Below are 27,315 nucleotides of genomic sequence, written 5' to 3' on the forward strand. Positions count from 1 at the left end.
ATCTTTATCATTTTCAATAATGGAGGTTACTACTTGAAGCAAATGAATTATACCCTATTTGTGGTTCTTCATACTGATCCTTTTTAATAGTGGAGGTTACTACTTGAAGCAGAAGGATATATATCCTATTTGTGGTCCTTATCTTTATCCTTTTCAACAATGGAGGTTACTACTTGAAGCAAATGAATTATACCCTATTTGTGGCTCTTCGTCTTTATCTTTTTCAATATTGGAGATTAGTACTTGAAGCAAAGGGATTATACCCTATTTGTGATTCTTCATCTTCATCCTTTTCAATACTGGAGGTTGCTGGTTGAAGCAAAAACGATTATAGCCTATTTGTTGTGCTTCATCTTTATCCTTTTCAATATTGGAGTTCACTACTTGAATCATAAACATTTTATCCTATTTGTGGTTCTTCATCTTTATCCTTTTCATTATTGGAGGTTACTACTTGTAGGAGAAGGGTATATAGCCTATTTGTGGTTCTTCATCTTGGTCCTTGTCAATACTGGAGGTTAATAGTTGAAGCAAAAAGATTATAGCCTATTTGTTAGTTATATATCTTAATCCTTTTCAATATTGGAGGTTACTACTTGAAGAAAAAGGATTGTAGCCTATTTGTGGTTATTCTACTTGATCCTTTTCAATATGTGAGGTTACTAATTGAAGGAAAAGGATTATGGCCTATTTTTTGTTATTCATCTTTACTCTTTTCAATATTGGAGGTTACTACTTGAAGCAGAAGGATATATAACCTATTTGTGGTTCTTCATATCGATAATTTTTTCAATATTGTAGGTTACTACTTGAAGCAGAAGGATATATAGCCTATTTGTCGTTATTCATCTTGATCCTTTTTAATATTGGAGGTTACTACTTGAAGCAAAAGTATTATAGCCTATTTGTGGTTCTTCATCTTTATCCTTTTTCAGTTTTGGAGGTTACTACTTGAAGCAAAAGGATTATAGGCTATTTATGGTTCTTCATCTTTATCCTTTTTAATATTGGAGGTTATTACTTGAAGAGAAAGGATTATAGCCTATTTGTGTTCTTCATCTTTATTCTTTTCAATATAGGAGGTTACTACTTGAAGAAAAAGGGTTATAGTCTATTTGTGGTTCTTCATCTTGATCCTTTCCAATATTGGAGGTTATTACTTGAAGTGATTTAACTACTTCTTGTAATGTCTCCTTCTAACACTTGATCATTTTCTTTTTCTTTCCACCAGCACCATTGGCAGATGCTCCTGCCAGAGGGGTCGTACCCTCTGACTGCCTTTTTAATGCCCTTTGGGGCTAAGGAATGAACCTAGCCTTCTTTCATAGGCTAAGAAATATAATTCTGGTATATTAATCATAAATTTTTCTTACTCTTGAATCTGTTGTTTATTTTCCTTGTAATTTAAATTCTGAGTCCGTGACTTGCAAAGCCCATGTACTTTACATACATGACTGTCCTTCATTGTACTTAGCTTCATGCTGCAAGTCACCTGTGTTTTTAGTGCCATGTCTGGCACCGTGCTGCCGCGTACAAGTATCGGGGCATCACCTAACATAAGACCATGAATACTTCATTGTAACGCTTCCTCAAGGCGCCCTAACACTATGACTTTGGACTGTCAAAGTAGCATTACTAATTAAGTGCATGACTAGCCTTAGAATTAGCTCCGTTCTAATTCTATTATTATTTCTCCGTGTTGTTACCTAGACTTATGAAATATTAGTTTGTAGAATGCTTTAATACTGAATTTGCTATAATGCTGCTTTAACGTAATAACATAAGAGGTATACGAATTTAACTTGCTGTGTAACATAACTACATAATGTCAAATTTAAAAATCAATGAGATGTATTTTTGCATTTGATTTAATTGCAGAATAAATGATTTTTCTGAAATGTAATTTTACAACAATAGGAAAGTAGAGAGAGTTATCGGATTGTTCAGTTGAGTTCACTTAGTTGTTGACATTTCCACCCAATTCAAGGTGCAATTGTCAACTTTGTCGGGGAACTGTAATGTGGGAAACCCAACTTCCAAACTGATTTATAAAATAATTGTAATATTTTTCATACTGATAACTAAAGGAGGAAAGGCGTGAGAGATTCAGCCCCTACACAACTTTCTCTCCATGCTCCCCTTTTGGTACATAATTTTATCTTTCCTAAGACCTGGTGACTGTTTGAAACACCTCCTTTCAGATAAAGGTGAGTGGAGACGGAAGCCTGCTGAAACCCACCAGAAAAGTTGAGTCCACACAGAAACTGGCGAACATGGATTGCCAGAGGTCACCAGGATTTGGAAGGTCTTCACACAGAAAACAGAGGTCACAACCCATGTTAGTTGGCCACCATCTTGAACCCTGAGGGCAGACGCTAGTGCTCCTAACGCCCTCTGGAAAGAGCAGGAAAATAAGCTGGTGAGGTTATAAAAATGGCCCAGTCAGCCGACTCTCCCTCAGAAACCCTTCTGGCTCCAGATCCAAGACACCTGTCCCTTGTTGCTCCGTTTGAGCTATTCCCATGGCCACTTTGCAGCCACCCCCCAGTAACTTCCAAGTGTGCCATTAAACTCATCCCTCCATTTCTGGCGAAAATTAGACAAGGCTCTCCAACTTTCTGTTTTAAGGCAACGTCCCTGATTTGAGGTTATTTCAACAGTCACGTAACATTAATCTTTGACTGAATTTCATTTTCTTTGCTGAAGTGCAATTTCTCACAAAGTCCTGACTCAGTTAGCCTAGTGTGAAGTTTTAACGTAAGCATCTTGCACCAGAATCGAGTTCTCTTGGCACCATATGTGCAAGCCTTGATTCGCCTGACATCTTTATATTTTTCCGTACCTAATTGGGGGCATTTTCTAATTTCAGATGGTATCGCTAGCTGCGGAAACAACTGCTTGTCTTGTGCTTCTTGCAGTGGCAAATCCCAACACAATCAATTCTTCAGTGTCCCTTTCAAGAAGACACCCCATAGATTCTTCAATATTTGAACAATTGCTGAATTATTTGACCTAGAGGCAGAACATTACTTGACCTGCCTATCATTCCCCATTCTTCTGACTGACGTGTTTAACTGTAAATATATTCCATTTCAAGTAAACCTAAGTGTTTATCTGCAACAGTTCCTTGTTGAAATATGGCCTTCAGCCAATTGTTTTGTCTATTTAAGGTTCCACCTGACCTAGCAATTGCAGTCAGTGACAAGGTTTCATAGTAAGTTCCCTGTTCTCCAGCTAGACCCCAGGATTGGATCTCTGGGCAAGGAATACAGTAAGTTGGTCAGTCTGAACCCTTAATAATAATATATATATATATATATATATATATATATATATATATATATATATATATATATATATATATATATATATATATATATATAGAGAGAGAGAGAGAGAGAGAGAGAGAGAGAGAGAGAGAGAGAGAGAGAGAGAGAGAGAGAGAGAGAGAGAGAGAGAGAGGTTATAACAGGAGGAAGGAAAGTGTCACGTCCCAGCTCATCTTACCCAGACAGAAAGAAGAATAGTGTTTCCAGTTAATGGAATTTATTGTAGCAATCGATTCAGAGAGGAGCCAATCTAAGGACAAAGACTCATGACAGACCACTGTCATATGCCTCTTCTTGCAGTCCGTTTCCTTTTCGCCATTTCAGCCACGGGATTGAAAAGGAATAAAACTGTCATAAAAATATCATGGATCTTGTCTGCTATTATTATCCAAAATATGCACACACATTCGCATGGACCAAGCTCATAGGGATTTTACCTTACTAAGCAAGTCCCCACATAATAGAGCAAAGATGAGAATAACAAATAATATATATATCGAAATTGTTACTTTTACTGTTAAAAGAACGGAAGAAAGAACTTCAAGGAAATTTTGTCTATAAAAAAAGGATCCCAGGATGCTAACAACTTCCAGTTGAGAAGAGCAATAGTCTAAATATGGTGGAATGGAAGATTTCAAGCATGTGGCATTAAACCTGTCAACTCTATATAACCAGGGAATATAAGGGACTATGGTTGCCGAAGTATTTGATAACATACCAACTTTTTTTCTAAACCCTTCCAAACTATGCACTAGTCCTCTAAATAATTAGTGCTCATAATTGTATATTTTTTTTATTGGGTTCTCTTGAAAAGCACCATGCTGATCATATTCAAAAGCGCTGTGATGATACTTAATATTCTTAAAAATATGTTTATTTTAAACCCTGAAGGTACAGCATAACAAAACTTTCAACTTCCTTATCCAAGGCATTTCAGTTTTATAGGTGAAAAGAAGTGATGTTTGAACTTGATTTCTTATTAGTTTATCAAAGTCATATACTGTACATGTCCTTATTAAAACATATCAGAATCTCGAGTCAGCTGAAGAAAGAAAGAATGATAAAAGAATTCTTATTCTCATTAAAATCTTAATTTCAATTGAGCAAAATCAAACGTAAACTTAGAATTGTTAAATTCAAACTCTTTACTTGCAAATGTTCCATAATTACTCACAAACGAAAAAGTTGATGCCTAGATGAAAAAGAATCAGTGGCATTAGCACCTCTGCATATACTATTCTTCATCTTAAATAACATTAATAATATATCAACTTACCGAAAAACTGAAAACCGATAGCAACGCCTCCCTTGGTCTTATAGGCAATACCAGGCCGTAGACTGTATGTATCTTCTTCTGGGACTGGAAATATAAACAAAGCATTTAACTCTCTCTCCCTCTCTCTCTCTCTCTCTCTCTCTCTCTCTCTTTCTATACATATACATATATATGCATAACACACACACACACACACACACATATATATATAATATATATATATATATATATATATATATATATATATATATATATATATATATATACTGTATATATATATATATATATATATATATATATATATATGAAGGTGCACCAAAAGGAAAAACAAAAAGGGTATAAATCATGACCACTTTTCACTTAGTTTTCCAAAACATCTTCATGAGCACTGATACCTAGGGGTACAAATTTACAATTATATATATATATATATATATATATATATATATATATATATATATATATATATATATATATATACTGTATATATATATATATATATATATATATATATATATATATATATATATATATATATATATATATATATATACATACATATTCACGATGTGTTCCAAGTACCTGGATATTACACAACTAATCAGAGATTTCAAAAATTTACCTCACTTCAGCCAAATACCTGAACTCTCATAGCAATAAAAATTACGACTGAGTACTCTAAAGGTAACAGTGATCCCTTGAAAAGCTTATCAATCATGTGAAGAAATCAAACTAAGTTTATCAAAACAAGAGTGAGGTATTGACAACTAACAAGAAATATACTACTGTAGAGCAAAAGGGCATCACTCCATCAACCACACCTTTAACTGTTTCCCTGGTCTTAATTCACTTCAGCAAAACTAAAGGAACAAAACATGTTTATCACTTTGCCTTATGCACACAATTAATCCTATTCACTGTTGGTCAATAAATGAAACATTGTTTTTTAAAAATTTCAAATACAAAAATTTATTTTTAAATTCAAAATTTATAATTAGAATTCACAACTGGAAAAATTTACTACCACTTGAAAACAACACAATTTAATTATTTCCTGACTTAAATTATTAAACAAAACTAATTCACAAAACTTTAATTTATCAAGAAATTAAGTTAATCAAGCAAAAATTCAAACTATCAAGAATTATTCAAGATTTGAAAAGAAAATCTTAATAAATGAAAATTAAATCAAGTATGCAATGTTAAATTATTGTATTAAGAAATATTTATGTTGCTAAGTAAATAAATGTTAAATCACCAAAATATAAAATGTGAAAAATCAAGAGATTGCAAACACAATAACACACAAAAAATACATAAAATATTTACCAATAATAACTTCACTAAGGCAAAAAATTCTCTCAATATACCTTATTATACCATGGTAATAATAAGTAAAATTCACTTTACCTTACACAAGCTTGTGAAAACTTTTGCAAAATTGCAGCTGCTTTAAATTCAAAAAACACTTTTTGTAAGGTACCATTACCAAATACACTTTACCTATGTTCAGATCTCAAAAGCTTAAGTTTAATTATCAATGACCACAAATCTTTTACGTTAAAATTTCCCTCTTTTGAAGAGAGAGAGAGAGAGAGAGAGAGAGAGAGAGAGAGAGAGAGAGAGAGAGAGAGAGAGAGAGAGAGAGAGAGAACCAACACTAATGGTCTCTGAAATCAAAATGAGCAAACTTATGTCTTGTGCATATATTTTGCATGTTTCCCTGCATATTGTACCTAACAGAAACAGTAATGAACTATATATCAAAAGAAAGGCAATTTATTTGACTTTTGCAACGCATAAATAATTAAAGTATCTATTTAACAATTTTTGGTGAATTTATAAAATAGGAAGCAAAGAATTTTCTATTATGACTAACTTCAGCTTGTGATATAGACGTTTTATATTGGTTTTACAGGTTCTTTTTACCATATCATGATAAATGACACTCGAGCTTTACAATGACATTAAATTCATTAACAGCGCATGAAATATAAGGTTACATAGAGCATTAAAAAAAAATTACCCCTATGCAAATTTGTAAGGCCCTAAGGGCAATGAATCCACCACAAACCAAACCTGAAGAGGAAGGTGTCATGAAAGAATTAATAAGCAGTTTGGGAAGAGGCCTTGGGAACTGCACTCTTGGAAACAGGAAGCCCCCTAGCATCTGGACAGAACTTCTTCAGAGAGATAGATGAAAACCACAGACCCTCTGAGTGATCCTGCCAGTAACATCTGTGCCTCTAGTGCCAGCACTACATCTGGCCAGAATAGGTATTACCCTTCCCACATCCAAAGGGTAGAGGAGTGGACTCTGTTCTGATTCATATTTCAGGCTCTAGTGCATGATCACACAGACATCCCTAATTTGGGGAAGATCCCCCACTTGTTGTTCTGTTTCTTAGATTAAGCCTGCAATGCAGATGGAGGTAGTCATCACCGGCAAGGCATCACATGAATGAAGAAAGACTTTAAGCCTTTGAAACAACATTTCCTCAACAAACTTTGCCCATGAAACAGCTATAAGGAACTGAACCAATATGCCTCACATGACAACGTAGCACAGCAACACACAGAGATTGCCAAGGAGCCTTTTGATGCCACTCTAGAACACAGGATAGTTTTCAGTTGCCTAACAAGCGAAACCTTGGAATACCTGCAGTCCATTGCTTGAATAGATAAAAATTCCCCAAATCTGCTATGCCTGATCTTAGAGATGAGGTGCAGATGGAGGAATCTGGCATATCCACCATTCCTCTCCATCCTCTAACAGGTCCCTCACACATAACCACCAACACTCACCCTTCAAGTGGCAATGACCCAAAGTTATTCTAATAGCTCTCATGCAGCCACCTCATCCTTGAGCTCTATGCACAGCCAAAATACATGCTCTTGGTCCCCTCCATGTTATTTTTGTTAAGGGAACCATATTGGCAAAGTCTGCTCTATTGGCACCAAATAAGTGGCAAGAAGGACACAGATTAGCAAACTGAACCTTTGTTTTGCATGCCTTAAGAGAATGCTAAAGGTAATCCCATGCTGTAATTGCAGTACCAGGCCCCAAACATTCCTTTGCTTGAATATATTACAGAAAGCCACTAGTATAAACACTGTCACAGCATGCTCTCATGCTGATACAATGCCAGCAGAACCCTAGTAGTAAAAGAAAGTAAGGGCTTGTCCAGAACACTCCTACAATGCACATCATTTGCAATCACGTAGCAACAAGGGGTGCGAAAGCCTTCCATCCCATATTTTTGCCCATCACAACTGTCATGTTAAACCACAAGAAGAAATGTGTAAACAAACACAATGTCCTGGACAGTAGATTCCAGTACACTTTCGAGCACCCATGTAATGTGGCCAAGTTGGAACTCTGCCCAAAGAAGCAAGCACACCTTTGATTTTGTATGACTACATGTCCATGCCAGAAACAGAGGATGCATGATACATGTTCTAGTCATACTCTTGGATTTTAATAAACCTGAGAGTTGAGAAATATAAGAATCTTATTAGGACACTCACACATACAGAGTGATTCTTCATGAATTGGGCATAATGATCAATACCAATTATTACAGCACATTTGGCTATCGGTGGGAAATTTGAATGATGTCACTCTGCTGCATAGCATTGCTGGTGCATTGTTTTTGGTCAAAGAACTTACTGATCCTGTTGCAAGTTTGAGTGCAATAAGATCACTTAGACTTGTCTTGAGAATATGCAGTGGTATTTCCCAACGCATTTGGGCTTTCACTGAACTCCTGGGTAATGATATAATTCATCCCTGTGTACACCAGGGCCACTTGTTAGGCATTTGTATCCTCTTGCTGACTCACTGACAGCCAGCACTAAAACTGGAGAATTCTTGGACTGATTTGAGAAACTGTTTACTTTGGAAACACAGAAGGTAGTTTCCCCTCTTTTGGCAGAATTTGAAAATCAGGTACCTTTGTCCCTCCTCACCAATCAAAGTAAGTCAAATGTTGAGTTTTCGACACAATCTGACACCAACTGGAGCATGCCCTCAAGCCTCATAACTCCTGAATGTTCCAGGAACACCTCCAAAGAATCCTAACCCACTGTAATTCCAGAAACATGACATGCTTGTTGTTAGAAGCATGCCAGCTAAATGTAACAGTTAATATCACCCTCAAAAGGCTACGGAGCTCACAAGACTTACATAGGTACCTTGTCCTCCATCAAAAGTCCTTGATTATTGTATTTCATATATCTATGGCTACTTGTAAACCTTTCAAATTTTGTCAGTCCATGAATCACAATCAGTTTCCACCCTTAACAAGGTCTTTAAACTTTGTATGGTTGATAGAATCCTGCCAGTTGCCAACAAAGAATCTTTAGCTCCTGATTTCCCTGAATGCTAGAACTCCCACTCATGAAACCCCCAGCATGTGTGTATATTTATATCCCTCTTCACTCCTGCAATGTCTTTACCTCTACACAACATGCCTTTGGAAACCAGTACTCGCCTCATATTCACCAAAGCTGTCAAAAGGAATGATCCTGATATTCTCGTGATGGCTTCAAGAATGTTATCCAGACCACCCTCTGAAACTGTTATACCCCTAAATGGCCATGATAAATCGGCCCTGCACTTACTTCAGCGGAATTTTGGAACTCCTGGAAAGGAACTGGACACTAGAGCCATTAACATCCATAACGGGGAGGTTTAAAGACGTTGAATCAGTCAGTGATCATTTCACAGAAATTTGTAGTTCAGTCCAGAGAACCCGTAAAAAACTCCTGTACTTGTTCAACATCCACGACAACTTCTCAAGGTAACTCTGCGCAACCCATAACCAAGGCCCTTAACAGGGAATGTTGATACCCTCAGTAGCTAGTACTCCAGTGAAGCTCACAGAGAGATGGACACCGCCGCCCTGAGGAAGGAGCTCGGAAAAAATAAAACTCATGATGATATTGTAAGGACGGGAGATTGAGTGACATACTGGCTGGGTGTTTACTGGTTTATTGGTGGTTCCTTACTGAGATGAATGTACAGAACCTTTGAAGATGTTATTGACGTGTGCGAGCGGTAAAGGAGCATCTACACACAGACAGGTGAAAACAGAGGTAAAAGATTCAGACATCTGTGTTTGTCAGCAGACAAACAGATGCCGATATTGATAGACATAATAAACGTAGTGTTAAAACATACATCAATGGAAAGGCCAGGAAATTCTACATATGGCCAATTGCATGAGATTCGTGACAGATTAATGAATACAATGCAGTAGCATAATATATGTGAAATGGAGAGACGTTTGGTGTCTCCACAAACAGAAACACACATACAGTTTGAAACAGAAGATTCGGTGGAACATTATGAGTACATGATTAGAATGCTTGCATGGCAATGCAAGTAGTGGTGATTGTACATAAATCAAGACAACAATGGCAAGGGAGAAACAGACGGAAATATTGTATGGTTGAAGTCGCCTTCCATCAGAGAAAGAAAACGAGATGCTCTTGTTTTGCCTTGCCCACTCCGATGGATGATGATTCACGAACACACACGTGTTTGGAAGAGACGGCGTCAGGCTCTTACAATACTCTCCCCCAAGACGTGGGTAATGTCTGATTAATCGACGTATCTGCTGGGGCGTTGAAGAGTTCCGCAGCTACGCGAAGTAAGCGGGGGTAGCGTTTAGCGTGGGAGCGGCTGGCTGCGGGTGAACACACACGTGTTTGGAAGAGACGGAGTCAGGGCGACGGGCTCTTACAAATACTCCCCCCCGAAAGCAAAGCATCGACGCAGAAATCGTCTTGCTGACAACTGTAGTTGGCTCGAAGGGCTTGGGCTAGGGGCGGGTAGGAGGCTGAAGGGCGGCGCTGGCCGGCAAGAGCTCAAGGAGGACGGGAGCGGGTTGAAGGGTGATGTCGGATGATCCTTCAGTAGCCAGCTGGAGGGGGATGGCTGAAGGAGGCTGATCCTTCAGTAGCCAGCTCGAGGGCTGAAGGATGATGGCGGCTGATCCTTGGTAGCCAGCTCGAGGGGGGTGGCAGCAGGCTGAAGGATGACGTTGGCTGGTCCTTCGTTGGTCAGCTCGTCCGGTACGAGTGCGGGGGGCGGCTTCAGGTTTCCTGGAGGAGGCGTCCAGGGCTCCGCTGGTGGGGTGGGTCATCTCAGAGGGTCACCGATCTGGGTCGGACATCTACTGAGAACTCGGGAATGGTGGGAAGCAGGGTGGTGGCGAAGGGTCTGTTGGCGCGTGGGTTGTCATCTTGGGTCGGCCGGGTCCTTCGGGTCACTCCGGGGTCACCAGTGTAAGGACAGGAGATTGAGTGACATACTGGCTGGGTGTTTACTGGTTTATTGGTGGTTCCTTCCATCAGAGAAAGAAAACGAGATGCTCTTGTTTTGTCTTGTCCACTCCTATGGATGATGATTGACAAACACACGAACACACGTGTTTGGAAGAGATGGCGTCGGGCTCTTACAATATTATGCCTAATCATTGTAAAACACTTTTGGCCACTTCATAATTTGTACATGGGAAACTTACCTCTCTCTCTCTCTCTCTCTCTCTCTCTCTCTCTCTCTCTCTCTCTCTCTCTCTCTCTCTCTCTCTCTCTCTCTCTCTCTCTCTCTCTCTCTCTCTCTCCACTAATTCGCACCTTGGTACACTTGCATGGGTAATACTGATTTTCTATTTTTTTGGCACTGGAAACTATTCTTGAAATATCAACTGTCACTGTAAAATTTGCATCTTTTGTTATTAAGTATCGTTTTTTTGTATTATAAAATAAATCACAATCATTCGTCTATGGTGCTACTCGTCATTCATGTTCGTGACATGTCGTCCCTTGTACAGTAAGTTCCAAAAGTGAAGCTACAAATTTCAGAGGATTTCGTTCGAAATTCACTAACTGGCAACTACAACACGAAGCTGAAAAACTTATTTTTTTTTTTACATTGAAAGCTCCATCAAGCAAAATAAAGCTAACATATGATGCACAAATATCAAATCTATGATATTTATAACAATCATAAGAAAAAATTGTGGTAATAGTAACTATTTTAAAGTACAGTAATTACTTCAAACTACAGAAACGAAACAATTTCAAATTTTCGTTCAACACAGGATTACCAACATTACCGTTATATATTTTGAGCAATGTGGAAACAAATATTTAATATCATAGTGTATTATCAATTATTTTAGCGAAGATGCATAAAACCATGCAAGTATCAATAGAATATAAGGGGAAAATCTCCGTAACATTAAACATAATCAATCATGAATGCACCTAGATTCAACAGAGAAGTTGGGTGTGGTTGGTAGTTCTGATTTTAGCTTTTAGGATCCGACCATTCGGACTCTACTTCAGCTTTGGGTTCGGTTTCGACGCACGACACAAACGTAACATTATTTACCCAACCTATGAATCACCAGCCGTGTCCTACTAGGGTTGGGGGGGACTTAGACCCAGTACCCCCATCACCAGCCAGTAATATTGAATAAACAGGTAAATCAGTTCCCTCCTTCATTATGTTTGCAATAACTGACAGAAAGTAACCACTATTGAAAGGGTAAACTTGATTGCAAACAAATTTTCCGTTACAAATACAGAACCGTTACAAATACAGAGGGCTTCTCCAAATAATAAAAGTGTTCCCAAATCATTCAAGTCTAAGATCCACCAAGGCTGACCGAAAACAACTGAAAATTCATCTATCTGACTTCCTCTGCCTTGGCTTAGGCCTAGGGTTCCTCACTTCCCCGGACTTGACTTTGGCGTAGACTTCCTCACTTCCCCTGACTTGACTTAAGCCTAGACTTCCTTACTTCCCCTGGCTTGGCTTAGGTCTAGACTTCCTCACTTTCCCTGCCTTGGCTTAGGCCTAGACTTCGTCGTTTCCCCTGACTTGGCTTAAGCCCAGACTTCCTCACTTCCCCTGACTTGACTTAGGCCTGGACTTCCTCACTTTCCTGACTTGACTTAGGTCTAGACTTCCTCACTTCCCCTGACTTAACTTAGGCCTAGACTTCCTTATTTCCCCTGACTTGATAATGAAACCTAATTAATAGAAAATCGTGTTTACAACCATCTAGATATCCAAACAACTCAATTTATTAAATAACAAGCTGGAAAATATATTTCCTTGATTTTTGAAATGGGTCTAACCATGTAGCCATGCTAAACGTGCATATAACTTGGATTTCGTTTTTTTTTTTCTACACCAGCTTGTGTCTTATTTATACTTCATTCAATCAGATGCTAAACTTCTTTGTGCTTTATCAAATCATAATAACTTTCGATATGACGCTATAAAAGTAAAGTTAATTTACAAATCACATTAGGCCAATGCTTATGCACTCAGTTCCTGCTGCCAGTTAATGGTGAACACTCGATATCACACATTGAGAGCCGCACGTTTCTGCGGGGAAATTCTTTTTGTTTTGGGGGGGGGGGAATTCTTTATTTTTTTCTTTTAATAAACAATTATTGAACTAACACTGACCATTCACTGGGGAAATACCTTCTGTGGTTCTACAGTTAATCACTGATACTTATTATCACATAAAGAGGATGACAATAATTGGAATAAAATATACTAACTGGCAACCCCACGAGTTTCTAAAGAAGTACGATCAACTTTGAAATTTGTAGTTTCACTTTTGGAACTTACTGTACCCATATATACAATTAGTCTGCACAAATCTGTCTTGTTCGTAGAATTATTTATGCGTGAATTCTCTCTCTTGCCTTCGTTACAGGGAAGCTGAGATTGTTTGTTTTGTTATCAGTCATATGCGATATTCTGTAACTGCTGTTTGTAAGTTGAGTACATCATCAATGAGGAAAATTTATCTGGTTTCAAATGAATTGTTCCTCTCTCAGGTAGGCTAAGGTCGAAACTAAGCTCCAGTTCACTTAACAAAAATATCGCTTCTGTTGTCAACTGGCGTTGCAATATTACGTATATTTAAGAATACCAATATGTTAGGCTGCATATTAATAATTACGTTAAGAATAATTACAACAAGGAAAAGAGAAAAAACTTTGAACCAGCACCATGAGTATTTTTCCAGGCTTGAATATGACAACTGACTTTAATGCTAACAAACCAATACTTTATCTTGAGCAGATACATTAAGGAAGAGAGAAAAAACCTTGAACTAGCTGCATGAGTATTTTAAAGGATTTTATTGCAAAGAATTTCCTTTTACTAAGGAAATTATAATTTTATTGTAAATACAGTAGGTGAGTTAAACTTCTATATACTATCAAGTGTTCATGGGGACGTAAAATATCTCAATTTACTATTGCCCATTGCCGTCCAGGGGTAATTTAACTGTTAATAACTTAGACAGTCACGCTCAAGTCTGATGGGACATGATTCTTCTTATACCGTCCGAAATCTCAGGCTCAGTGTAATGTTGCCAAGAAGCGTTAAACTGTTTTTTTTTTATTACCAAAGTCATACTTGTCGATAAGTTTGCAAATTCACAAGTAACACTATTTTCCTTAAGGATATATGGATACGATCTGTTTTATGAATTGGTATAATTAGTAGCATAATCTATGTGACATGAATTATTTTATTATATTGTTCACCTGAAAGCACTGTGTGACAATGTTTGCAATCTTGTCAATGCCAGCCAGCATGCTTAACTTGCTATTCGAAGTGGCCTTTGTAACTCCCTCTACAACATTTAACAGTAGAACTAATAAGCTTAACGGTCATATAAAAGAAAACATTCAAAATAGGAAAATGAATTACAAAAAGTTTTCTCTGAAGTCTGAAGTTTTAGGCTACGTTCAAACTGCCAGTAGCCTATGTTGCGAAATGATTTAGGCCTATAGGCATAACAAAAATAATCTAAGGTTTCTCAGATGTAATCTCGTTTACCAAAGGATTTACTTTTAGAGATTACCTGTTCTTTGAAGAATAAGAGACGGTGATTTTTAAAATTATATTGAGAAGATAGCAATTATTAATCTAAATATTTGTCAGCAGAAGCACAAAGGATTATGTAACACTTTTTTTTTTTTTAACTGACGAAGGATGTCATCTTCTTGAAAGTCCTCCTACTTGCTTTTGATGTATAACTGGTTCATTCATAAGCTAACTTGAAGTGCAAGAATGCATAGATAACTTCACAAATTTTCTGGCCAGAAATTGTTAATATAGAAATGTGATTGCTAAGTGTAATGTATTTTTAGCAAGTAAAGAAAACGAACACGCCTAGGCCTAGGAAAAAATCTTGGCATTAACAAAAGTGTAACTGCAAAGGCAAATATTTGCTAATAAACCATTATTTTTTAAGTGGTTAAGAAATATAACGCAAACAACATTATTTTTTTTATGATAATCCAAATATTCCTATAATGAATATTGTATAAAATAAATATTTTCACGATGATTTCATTGTCTCTATTCTTTGTAGACCTAGGTTCCAGGTGGTCTATGTTACCGCCACTCGAGTGGTTGCATCACACAGGCCCCGCCCACCCGTTGGTATCAGTGGATGGGTTTTGGCTACAGTAATACTTTTGTATTTATTTATGTATATTTTTTTCAGTGTGTTGGGTCTAATGCTAGGCAGGATCAGGAAATGATACTCAGCATGGTTTCGTATCTTCATTACAACTGACTCACAGCAGAAGAGGGAAGTACTGATAGCTCGTGACGTCACTTATATGGGTGGTGGTTAGGCGCTGCTAGCAGGTTCATCAGCTAACACATCTTACATCTCCCTCCCAAAATATTACGAGGAAGGTAATATTTTCAAACTTATCATTGACAACATCAAAGACAGACAATACGATAAACGAAATGATCAACACTTTTAAAGAAAAACATCAGAGACAGGTATGGCAGACCACAATCATAATGAGTAATGGCACCACTAAGATGATGGAAAAGTAGAGAGTGTGAAGGAGAGAGAGTGAGAGTTCACCATCAAAGGCATTAACACATCAAGTAAAATAATCATCACATCAGCAAATACAAACTCAAAGTACATTTAAATTCAGTAAAAAAAAAATACTTTCATCGTGTAAAATGCAGAATCAAAGCATGGTTAATTATACATAATCGTTCATCCAGGCAGGGGCCTCTCTCTTCCTTGTGGGCCGTACCTTTGGCGTTGATGGGGAAGACTTAGGCTTATGAGCCACTTTGTCATCGGTAGGAGTGGCTCCTGTTGGCTCACTGGCGGGCAGTTCAATGACCTTGAGGTGTCGTCTGTTTCTTATCGACGAACGCCCACTGCCATCTAATCTTACTATGTACTACCTATGAGGTCGTTGCTCGACTATAATTCCCAGCCTGTCCCAGGCCTTAGTCATCTGGTTCTGAACGCTAATGTGTGTGCCTGGCTGTATGGGCGTGAGCCTCCTGTTGGTGCCGCTGTCAATTATCTTCTCATTTCTTTTTGCTACTTGACGTTCTCTTTTTCTAATGGATTTTCTCCAGTGGCGGTCTACCATATAGTTGAGTTTTGCAGTTGGTACACCATCGCATAGCTGTCTCCCAGTTGCCAGTTGTGCCAGAGATTTATTTATACCCCTCAAGGGCGTGTTCAGGTACTGTAGCATGGCCAATGACACCTTGTCGTTATCGAGGCTCCCAGTCCCACTGATACTTGTTCTAATTATCCTCTTTGCGGACTTAACCGCGGCCTCGGCTCTCCCATTTGACTGCGGGTAGTGGGCAGATGATAGGCGTATGTCAACTCTCCATCTCCTATAGAAGACCATCATTTCTTCGCTCACTAGGTTGGTGCCGCCGTCCGTAGACAATTGTTCAGGTGCTCCCCACCGAGTGAAGTAATTCCTAAGTTTTGTCACGACCTTTGCAGACGAGGTGCCATTAGGGAAGTGGGCTATTTCTAGCCGGCCTGTAAGCCTGTCGCAGTATGCCATGTACGTGTGTCCTTCAAGCTGAAACAGGTCCATGACGGTCTGTTGGAACGGATACTCTGGGGCAGGGGTCATCCTCATGACTTCGGCAGGCAGTGATGGTGAGTGGGCGTCGCACGATGTACACTGTGAACGATGATGCTGGAGGTCACCCTCGATGCCCAGCCAATAGACTGAATGTCTCGCTCTTCTCAACATTGTATCTAGGCCTTGATGTCCAGCATGAAGGTTGGCGGCTACCTGATGGCGGAGCCCTTCGGGGATGACAAGGCGGATGCAGCTGTCGTTGAAACAGTATGTGACCAGGTTGCCAGATGTAGATAAACGTTCCCTGACGCTGTAGAAGGGCCTCAAACATGCAATTTCTTGGGATTTCTTTGGGTTCCAGTCCCCTGCAGTCACTCGAGCGACTAGTAGCTGATATGCTGGGTCGTCCAGGGTGGCCTCTTCAACAATTTTCTCATCTATGGTGCAATGCTCCTGTAGGTTTTCTGTGATTGCTGACACCACGGCAATCATTAATTCTTCGTTGAAGCTCTCATCCTGTCTATCTGGCGCGGTCCTCAGGGCAGGAAATTGAGAAAGGAAGTCAGCAGCATGATTTCTCTTGCCTGGTAGGTATTTAACATGGAAATTATACAATAATGTTTTCTCCTTCAATCTAAACAGTCTGGGGTTGGTAATATCGCCGAGACTTCTATTGCCTAGTAACTTAACTAAAGGGCGGTGATCTGTGACAATTGTCAAGTTCGGGCAGCCCAATAAGAACAGCCGTGCCTTTTTTAAACACCAGACCACCGCAAGGGCTTCCCCCTCCACCGCTGCATACCCAGACTCGGCGGGCGTGAGGAAACGACTGCCACAAAGCGCTATTCTCCAACCATCTCTACAGCAGAAGGGGGTGTCGACAGATGTACAGCTGCAATATTGCTGGAGGATGACGAAGCCCATGCCCTCTTTACTCCAGTCAGTGACTGCAACAGTCGGTCACAGCTTGTCGTAGTAGGTGAGGCCATCCTTGGCTAACTTGCAGACGGTGTTTTGCACTTAATGAAACCTCTCCTGAAGGTGCTCATCCCAATAGACCTGTTTGCCTGAGGGCTTCTTCAGTAGGTCTTTAAAGTGGGTCATGATAGGCGCTGTTGTCAGGAAGGGGGCCAGCTGATTGACGAAACCATACCATGACCTAATATCAGATACTGTGGGCTTTTGGGGCATTGAAAAACTTCTGATGGCAGATAGACAATCTTCTGAAGGCTTGTAGGAGTCCCAACCGACATCGAACCCGACGAATTCCACTTCTTTCTTGCAGAACTTTAATTTTTCTGGTTTTAAGGTGATGCCTTTAGATGCACAGACTGTGAGGAAGTCATACACATGCCAAAAAGCCCCTTCCATGCTTGAATCATAGAGGAGTGTGTCGTCCACACACTTGAATTTCCTGGGTACTTCTTCAATGGCATCATCGAAATGACGTGTATATGCGTCGGAGGCAGAACAATGCCCCATTGGTGTCCTTCGGTATTGATACCTGCCCCAAGGTGTGATGAATGTAGTTAGGGGTATGCTTTCCTTGTCCAGTTCCACCTGGTGAAATCCCCAATAGGCGTCGGCCACAGTCTTGTATGAGCAGAGGGGAATGCTGGATACCATATCGAAGGGCGTGGGGGTATGGTGGGTCTCCCTCCTACAACTTGCATTGAGCTTCTGATAGTCGACTGTACATCTTGGTTGCCCTGATTTCTTGGCCACGACCACCATACGTGAACACCATTCTGCGGGCTCCCCAGGGGGAGCTCGCTGTATGACCCCTCTCTTAATGTCCTCCTCCAACTGGGCTTTCACTTCTTTTTCCCAGTGCTTGGGTACTGATGCAGGTGTGTGGCAGGCATAAGGAACTGCATCAGGTAATAGGTGGATACGGTGGGGTTTTCCTTCCATTACCGGGAGGGGCTCTCTCTCGGTGTTGAAGGTCGTGCTTGAAAAATGGGCTAATAACCAGTCTTCCAATCTGGTAATATTCTCCTCAGTAGGGGGAAACGGGATGGTCGACGGTCTTGCAAATTGATCGGTTGCTTCGACGGACGTATGGGTCGCACTTGCTGCTGTGGGGGCGGAGTCCGAGAAGGGGGCATGGTTTGGAAATGTTTCTGGCACAAGACCTAGTTTCTTGCAAGCGTCCAAGGATAGATAAAAGTCAATGGAAGACTTTACAAAATACACTTCCTGGGTTGTGTGCCTCCCCTTGTATTCTATAGTACACAAGGTCGACCCTAAACACTTCAGATGTAGGTTGGCAAAGTCTCGCAACCCTCCCTTCAACCTCAACGCAGCCGGTTTCACGTTCAACGTCGCAAGAACAGCGGGTCCCGCAACACAAACCTGGGCACCAGTGTCCGGCACCGCTCGTACACCGGACCACTCAGTTGAGCTGGCCAAGCATACATCAACACGAATAGTGGGTTGTGGGGACGGCCCATTCCGCAACCTTGCCTCTGCCGCTACGACAACTGCAGTCACTGCACTCACTATGTCCGACTCCTCTGCCAGACCACTGACGTTTTTCTTGGCGCTCCGCCCTCTGCAACACTTCTTCAGGTGTCCAGTTTTACCGCACCCGTGACATGTCGTGTTTCTCGCGGGACATGAGGAATACCCAGGGGTATGACGAATACCACAATTACCACAGGGGCGTGATTGTACTTTCACAGGGGCACTCTTGTCACATTTATTAAGGGCGGCAGCCACCTCGGGTTCTTCCTCACACACTTCGGCAGCAGCTGCTCTAGGGAAGCTGCTATGCCATGCCCTATTACGAAGGGCGTCGTCACGGGCAGCCTCAAACGCACTGCACATGACTCTGAGGGAGTCGATAGCACGAATATCATTACACGACTGAAATACTTGCCTTTTTAGCACTTTATCACTTAAGCCTACCATGAGCTTACGCAATAGCATATATTCAGATAAATCATGATTACAATTAGGACAAGTGAATGCACAATCGGTAGCCTTTTGCGTACACTTAATAAAAAAATCATTAAAGGACTCACTAGGCTCTTGGGCCAAATCAAAAACTCTAGCCACTGCACTGCTTGATTTGAAGTTTTATCACTAATTGCTTAACTGCATTGAATGCCCCTTCAGTAGAGAGGGCACTCCACTGCGCGTCGGTATATCTAGAATCAAGTGCACATTGCAATATTGGGACACAATGTGATGAACAGCCTCGTTAGGCTTCACCTTGCATAGCTGCAACCAACACTCCATTGACCGTTTCCAAGACCTGAAGGCTGCCGAGGACACCTCAGCCTCGCACTTTTCTGGAGCTGCTGACAAAGGGATCCTTGGTTGGGGGACATTGCTACCCCAGAGTGACAACGCTGTTATCTCAGCCTGAAGGTTCTGGATGGCCTGTTGCTGGGTTTGTAACACGTTTTGAGCCTGCAGCATTGAAGCCGGCGATATCCTGACGCCAGTTCCTGAACTTCCTGTCCTTGCAATTCTGCCCCTAGGGGATGCAAACGAGGGTCGTCTCGGCGGTGGTGCCATGCTGTACTATGGATATGGCTGTAGGTCCTATTTCTTCATTCACTGCGCCATGTTGGGTCTAATGCTAGGCAGGATCAGGAAATGATACTCAGCATGGTTTCGTATCTTCATTACAACTGACTCACAGCAGAAGACGGAAGTGCAGATAGCGCGTGACGTCACTTATATGGGCGGCACTTAGGCGCTGCTAGCAGGTTCATCAGCTAACACATCTTACACAGTGTCTAGGGGTAAAAATAATCAAACAGAACCATTTCAAGAAAACTTTTTATGATTTTTCTTATCTTTTTAACATCTGACCCTAGGCTTGACAAGACATTTTTTGTCAAATGCATCAGCAATGATTGAACGAAAGTTTTGAAAATGTTTCATCATGTTTTTCCGAAATTTGGTTATAAGCAATATTTTCTTACAGTTTGGATTTATATGACAGATGTCACTCTTATGACAATACAATGGCCATATTTAAGAGACTGACGTGTTTTTGCATTCAAATCAGAGATGAATATTTAGCATTTAGTTGCTGGTTAGTGAGTTTTGAACGAAATCCTGTGCTGTCAAGTAGCAGGATTGTGAGAGAGGTGCGAAATAATGAGCAGGAAGACAAGTACTGCTGGTTTATTGATGAAGCAACCCGCTTATAAAGTGGCGTGCGGACGTCTCCATATAACACAGAGACCACGGGTACAAAGATTTACAGGTGACCTGAGGTCAAACTATTTCTCTACAAAAAAAAGGACAGGTACATACAGAAAACATAATGATTAACAATGTCTGGTTTGACATACCAAAGCCCAAGCCCTTCGCACCCATCCCAATTGTTAGTAAGACCATTTCTGCATCGGGGCCTTGCTTGGGGAGGGGGGATATTGTAAGAGACCGCATCGCGGTCTTTTGGGCGCATGTGTGTGTGCGTCATCCATTGGAGGAAACAAGACAAAAGCAAGAGCATCCCGTTTTCTCTCTCTCAAGGAACGCAACTTCTACCATACAATATTTCCGTTTGTTTCTCTGTAACCATTGTTGTCTCGATTTATGTACAATCACCACTACTTGCATTGCCATGCAAGCATTCCAATCATGACTTATAATGTTCCACCGAATCTTCTGTATCAAACTGTATGTATGTTCCTGTTTGTGAAGATGCCAAACATCTCGCCATTTCACATATGTTATGCTACTGCATTGTACTCATTACTGTAATCTGTCTCGAATCTCATGCAACTGTCCACATGTGGAATTTTCTGGCCTTCCCATTGATATATGTTTTATCATTGTACGTTTATTATGTCTCTCACAATCGCCATCTGTTTGTCTGTCAACAAACACAGATGTCCAAAACATTACCTCTGTTTTGCCCTGTCTATGTGTAGAAACTACTTTGTGGCTTGCACCAGCCAATAACAACTTCAAAGATTCTGTACATTCATTCAGTATGGAGCCACCAATAAACCAGACAACACCCAGCCAGTATGTCACTCTAGGTCATCCTTACATGGTGCAGGCTTGATGTCGACATTAAACACGGGGTGATCTTCTTGTATATCTCCTCTGGGAGGGCATTGATGGCGATGTCCACCTTAAACATCTCGTCAGTTAGGCCTGCTACCCTGAATTGCCCCTTGACCCTGTAGAGCCAGGACGCTGCGTTTTGATGGGTGAATGGCGGCAGCCTCATGCTGAGGGCCGCCCTTGGTTGGTCCGTCAGGGGGGGTCATCGCGCGGGGTGCATGTACCGGCGTGGAAGAGCGCGCAGGAGAGGGTTGCGCGAGGGAGACGTCTGCCTCCGATTTGCGGTAATATATATGTGGTTGGGAATGTCTGTGTCCATGCTCATTCCACGCTCTCACTTGGAGTGTGAGGGAACACTCACATCAATACATGCTTGGTAGCATGCCGTGTGGATCCGCTAATGACGCCGGTGACTTGCTGACGAGGGTCAGTAACGCCCAAACGCTTTGTTAGAGTGCCGTAGTTAGTCCGTTAGGGTTGTGGGTTGGTTCACTGGGCCAAGACTAAGTCGCTGTTTGGATTCGTTAATGGCTTCAGGGAACCACTCCGGGTGTCACCACTGTGGGAGATGTGTGAAATAATGAGCAGGAAGACAAGTACTGCTGGTTTATTGATGAAGCGACCCGCTTATAAAGTGGTGTGCGGATGTCTGCGTATAATGCAGAGACCGCGGGTACAAAGATTTACAGGTGACCTGGGGTCTAACTATTTCTCTACAAAAAACAGCACAGGTACATACAGAAAGCATAATGATTAACAATGTCTGGTTTGACATAAAAATACTCTATTACATACCGGGTGTTTGGAAATTAGAGGCCCCCCCTCCACAGAACAAATGGAATGTTATGAAGTTTTCTGCTATAGCCTATTTCCAAGTACATTATTTTAAGTTTCTATCAAGCTATTTTTCATTTTACATTTCTTGTATTTTCAGACTGAGTGACGGAGTTAGATACAGCCATGGCTAATGACTCAGAGGAAATCAGATGGATTGACCGAATCCAGGCTATAACCTTCAGAGAGGCCAGGGATGCTGGCGCATCCTTCATTTCACGTTCCTGGATAGCTAAATACATTAAAAGAGATGAATTCTTTGTTAAAAGAAACTGGAATGAAAATCCATATGACTGTCATTGCGAAAAGAGTGAGAATTTTGGAAGGCCTGAAGTCCTTTCTCAGGGGTCAAAAGACATCATAGCTGAGGCAGTGGGTAGACCAAGAAAGTCTTTATGTAAATTGGTGCTTGAACTAGAAACAAAAAGGGGAAAGAAGAGAAGTTATAGTGCTGTATATCGTGAGTTGAAAAAATCTGGTATCAAGCCATTTCATGTTATCAGCAAGTCCAACATCACTCAGCAACAGAGAGAAGACCGTGCATGATTTTGTGATTTATTGCTTAAAGATTGGGATGAAGCTGACTTTCTCCATGTTGCCGCATCAGATGAATTCTTCATTTATACAGTCAGGAAGCCAAATAATAAAAATGACATCATTTGGGCTGCAAAGTTGGATAATATCAGCGATGACATGCGCTATCACCAAGTTGTGAAATTTCCTGAATGTTTGGGAATTTTTCTCTGTTTCACAGCCAAACGGTTAACCCTTAAGGGACGGCATAATTTATCAATGTGCAGCACCCCAGATCGGGGAAACTTTGAGGTCGGTAAAAGATACGTACATTCACACTGTATAAATTATTCTACAAAATTTTCCCTACCTTCGGCGAGAAGTTGAAAATGACTATTTACAACCCCTTGTGGGTCCTCATTTACAAGACAATCGTAAATTTTACCAACTTATATGTTTTTTCTAATAAATAAATTCATTGTATTTTGTAAAATTATTATTGCTGCCCACACAATATCAAAACAGAGAAGAAATAAAAGCAGTAACAAATTTTTGGCATATTTGTTGTAAAATATTCACGTAAATTTACGAGAAGGAAGATTCAGTAATTTTTTTTTCACTTTTACAGGCTTTTTCTAATATTTCTTTGCAATTTTCTTTGTAAAATTACATTTACAACCGACATACTATCATAAAAGACAAAAACAAAAAAACAATAGCAACCTGTTTGTATATTTACAAGCAAATTTACAAAAAGACTCATGTGTGAGAGAGAGATGCAGTACTTTCCCCCTTGAAGTTACAACCATTACTGATACTGGCCTGGCTCTCACGTCTGTATAAAGTTGCCATTAGTGAATTTATAGTGTATAGAAGTATTGGCACCTTTGTTTCGAATCATTATTACCATAACAGTGGTGTGTAATTCTGCTTCACACTCAAGCTCAATCCGTTCACCTACCCAAACCCCTTTTACTTCACAGTGAGGCTCAGTTCGTCCACTAAGGGTTAATGTGGATCATCAAAGAAAAAGGAGTCATGGAATAGCGAATACTTCAGAGAAACTGTGCTTACTGGTGGCGTATTTCCTTTCCTCAAAGATCCTGAAAATGTGTTATCTGTTGAAGAAGTCACATTTTTGCATGATAAGGCACCATGTTTCAAGGCTCTTCAGGCACAGGAGCTGCTTCGAAACAGTGGTATCGATTTCTTCTCGTCAAGTGAATTTCCAGGTAGCTCCCCTGACCTTAATGTCTGCGAAAACATTGGTAGTATCTTAAAGGATCGTGCTGAAGCGCGCACAGTGAACTATGATGGTATACCAAGCCTCGACGACCTGTGAAGAGAGGTGACTGAAGTGCTCAGGGAAATGAAGTTTGAGTCTCAGCTTTTTTGCAATTTGCTGAAATCATACCCCTCAAGAATGCAGGCTGTGGTACAGGCAGATGGAGGCCACATAAAATATTAAATACTCAGAGAGAAACTTAAATAAATACCTGTTCTGAATTACTTTTGTTTTTGTCCATATCAATTTTAGTTTATGCTGTAGAGGGGGGGCGCCTCTAATTTCGAAACACCCTGTATACATAATGCACGGTCAATTGAACAGATAATAAAATATACAATTCATAATAATGAACGCATTGAGCGGGGACTTTACAGGATCAATTCTGAGCATTACTGTTCAAAAATCGTTGAATGTGTATAAATCACTACTATTTCTTTTTCCTGGTTCAAATTTTTCCCTCTCCCTTCATGTGTTTGTTTTTATTAAAGCACTTAACTGTTAGAAACAAAATCCATTATATTTATGCAGAGAAAATGCTCTTTCTGCTGCTTCTGAGTTTTTTCTCTCTTCCTACATGCATCTGCTTAAATTAAAATACTTATTGGTTAGCATTAAATTCCATTAAAATATTCATACTTGAAAAAACTCATTGTGCTAGTTCAAAGCTTTTCTTCTTTTTCTTGTTGTATTTGTTTATATTAAAGTATTTGTTCGTTAGCGTTAAAGTCTATTGTACTGTAATGGTTACACTTGGAAAAATAATCTTGCCTCGTTCAGTGTTTTCCTTTGTTCCTTCGTTTATTTGTTTACAGGAAAGTACTTGTTTCTTTTGTATTGAAGTTTATCTAATATTCTCTAGTCACCGTCCCTTTCCTCCTTTGAGTTCCCTCTTTGCTTTTTATTTGTGTTTCATTCCTTTTCTTTCAGGAAACAGACATTGTCTAATATCTGTGTAATTTTTTTGTAATTTAAATACATGATTCCCTTTCATCCTCAATATGTCCTCCAATAAAAAGTGCTTATAAAAATCGGCTAAGACATAGTTAAATTAGTTAAATACTTTCTGAAACCATTTTAGCTTCTTGTCCCATTCTTAGCCTATTTCTTTTCATTGATTTATGGCTGATTTGAATTTTCATATATGTTTTAAAACCAGCCCTGCCAATTGTTTGAAATTTGTTTTGTCTGTTTTTTTTCTTTCTTGAATTATTAGTTGAATCAAGAGAAGCCTGGCTCCAACCGTCCCCCCATTTAGTTTGCTAAATCTTGTACGTTTAATTAATGGAATGATCTCGAAGACTACCTCTCCTGAGGTTAAGATTGTTTGTTTGTAATTTGTCCATTCCTGGAACCATCATCAGTCATAACTATCCTACATGGTTCCTTTTGTAAATTGTATTTTGGTCTTGTTGGCTATGGTTGTACTTGTAAGTTTGGCTTTAGTATAAGATTGTCTTGTTTAAGTTGTCTTAAGCTCACATTTATTGCTCACTTGTACTGTAAGAGCTTAGCGTAACATACTTGTGTTCAGTATGAGAGCAATTTCTTTAAAAGTGATTGGAAAGAAGTCAAGAGAGTGAGGAAGATTTCTTATGGGTTTGAAATACCAAAGACCTAGAGTGTTATTTTCCCTGGCCATGATGCTGAATATGAGGTGAACTTCAGATTGACATTGTTTCACCATTACTAACTTTCTTTTTTGGCAAGAGATATATGGCTGCACCCACAACCATGCTTTGACCCGCTTAGTTTTTTTTATATTCCTGTCTCCACTTTTGTTATCACGCTTAGCCTTCGTTTGTATATCACTTTTAAATGCCTTATTTATTACCTGTCTATCAATTTTGGCAGAAACGTGTTCAGTAGACCCCTACAAACCCTGGGAAGACATTTCCCCAAACTCCTTTGACCAATTTCCAAAATTAAGAAAATTATTACCTTTAAAGGGAGGCTATTACCTCCCATACTATATACAGCAGGTTTGGAACAATGCAAGGGCGAGTTGTACCAAGAAGAACCCTAAAACTTTAGTACCTAGCCAGGTCGAGAATCCGTTGTGGCTTAGACTAACACCATCACTAGCCTCACAGCAGGATCTATCCAAAGAGTCCTGCTCCTTCAATGAAAATGGGTCGATGAATGACCAATTATGCTTATTCAAGTTATTGTTTTAATTTATTCATGACCATTGAAGAACTCCAGCATCGTCATCGTGAAAATAACAATGCTGTAGTCATATCCCTGTGTCACTTTATGGGTGGTGAATAAGAATAAGAATAACTTTCACCTCTGATACCACAAGCCATATCAGTGAATACCCTCAAATTAACAATCTAAATACTCGTGCACAGCTTCCCTGTTGATTTCTCTTTTCATCATATCCCATTTTGTTTTTTTTTGTACAGATATTTAATCAGTAATATTTTATCAGTAATAATCAGTGATTATTATCTGGAATGAGTCTTACCTATTCTTGTAGTTACCTTATATCTTAACGCCACTGGGTGCGATTTGCATTCCAAGTGAACAAAATAAGACTTGGCTAACCTGTTAGGACTGTCACTATAATCACCAGGTGGTGTTGGAATGTTTGCATTCTTTTCAGGATTCTTCCTGCTACGTCCTTGTGCATATGGTGCAAATCGAGTAATAATTTTGACCATTTCTGGCTGATTTTCTCCTCTAAGATATTGCACTTGTTTTCTGATTTTGGATTCTCATCTACAGCAAGCAGAGATGAAAGCATTAGGCTATATAGGAACAAGTTTAGTGTAAACCAAATTTTCAATTGTGCATGATGGCCACGTGTGTGTTAGCCTTGCTGTTGAGCATGAGTGTGGTTTTTTTTCTCGTGAAGAAAATAAGGAGTGATCTGACGAGAGGACGAATAATTTTGTAAAGTATTGGAAGATGCAAGAGGCCAGTAGCTTACAGAGACAATTCATTAGCCTACTTCCGGTATTGCTTCTACTCCGCCTCCTCCCCCCCGTCTCCTCCATTGCCTGATACGTTGACTCCTCTTTCACTCCTGTGCTCTGCCTTCTTATGCTCCCTATGTGGTTCAGGACAAAAATTATAGGTATTTTTGAGGAACATTCTTCATTTATTGGGTA

At 39.9% G+C, this 27,315-nt stretch overlaps 1 protein-coding gene across 3 annotated transcripts in view; it reads right to left on the minus strand.

Moving 5' to 3' along the window:
- INPP5E (Inositol-3-phosphate synthase) overlaps positions 1–27,315 on the minus strand; it is an 830,915-nt gene that overhangs the window by 168,651 nt on the left and 634,949 nt on the right. For all 3 annotated transcript variants that reach the window (XM_067084336.1, XM_067084335.1, XM_067084334.1), the window contains one exon: positions 4,606–4,689. In XM_067084336.1, coding sequence (XP_066940437.1) covers positions 4,606–4,689 — 84 coding nt within the window. The remainder of the gene's footprint in view (positions 1–4,605; positions 4,690–27,315) is intronic.

The sequence above is a fragment of the Macrobrachium rosenbergii genome, chromosome 41, assembly GCF_040412425.1.
Source record: "Macrobrachium rosenbergii isolate ZJJX-2024 chromosome 41, ASM4041242v1, whole genome shotgun sequence".
In the NCBI taxonomy this organism is placed as follows: Eukaryota; Metazoa; Arthropoda; class Malacostraca; order Decapoda; family Palaemonidae; genus Macrobrachium; species Macrobrachium rosenbergii.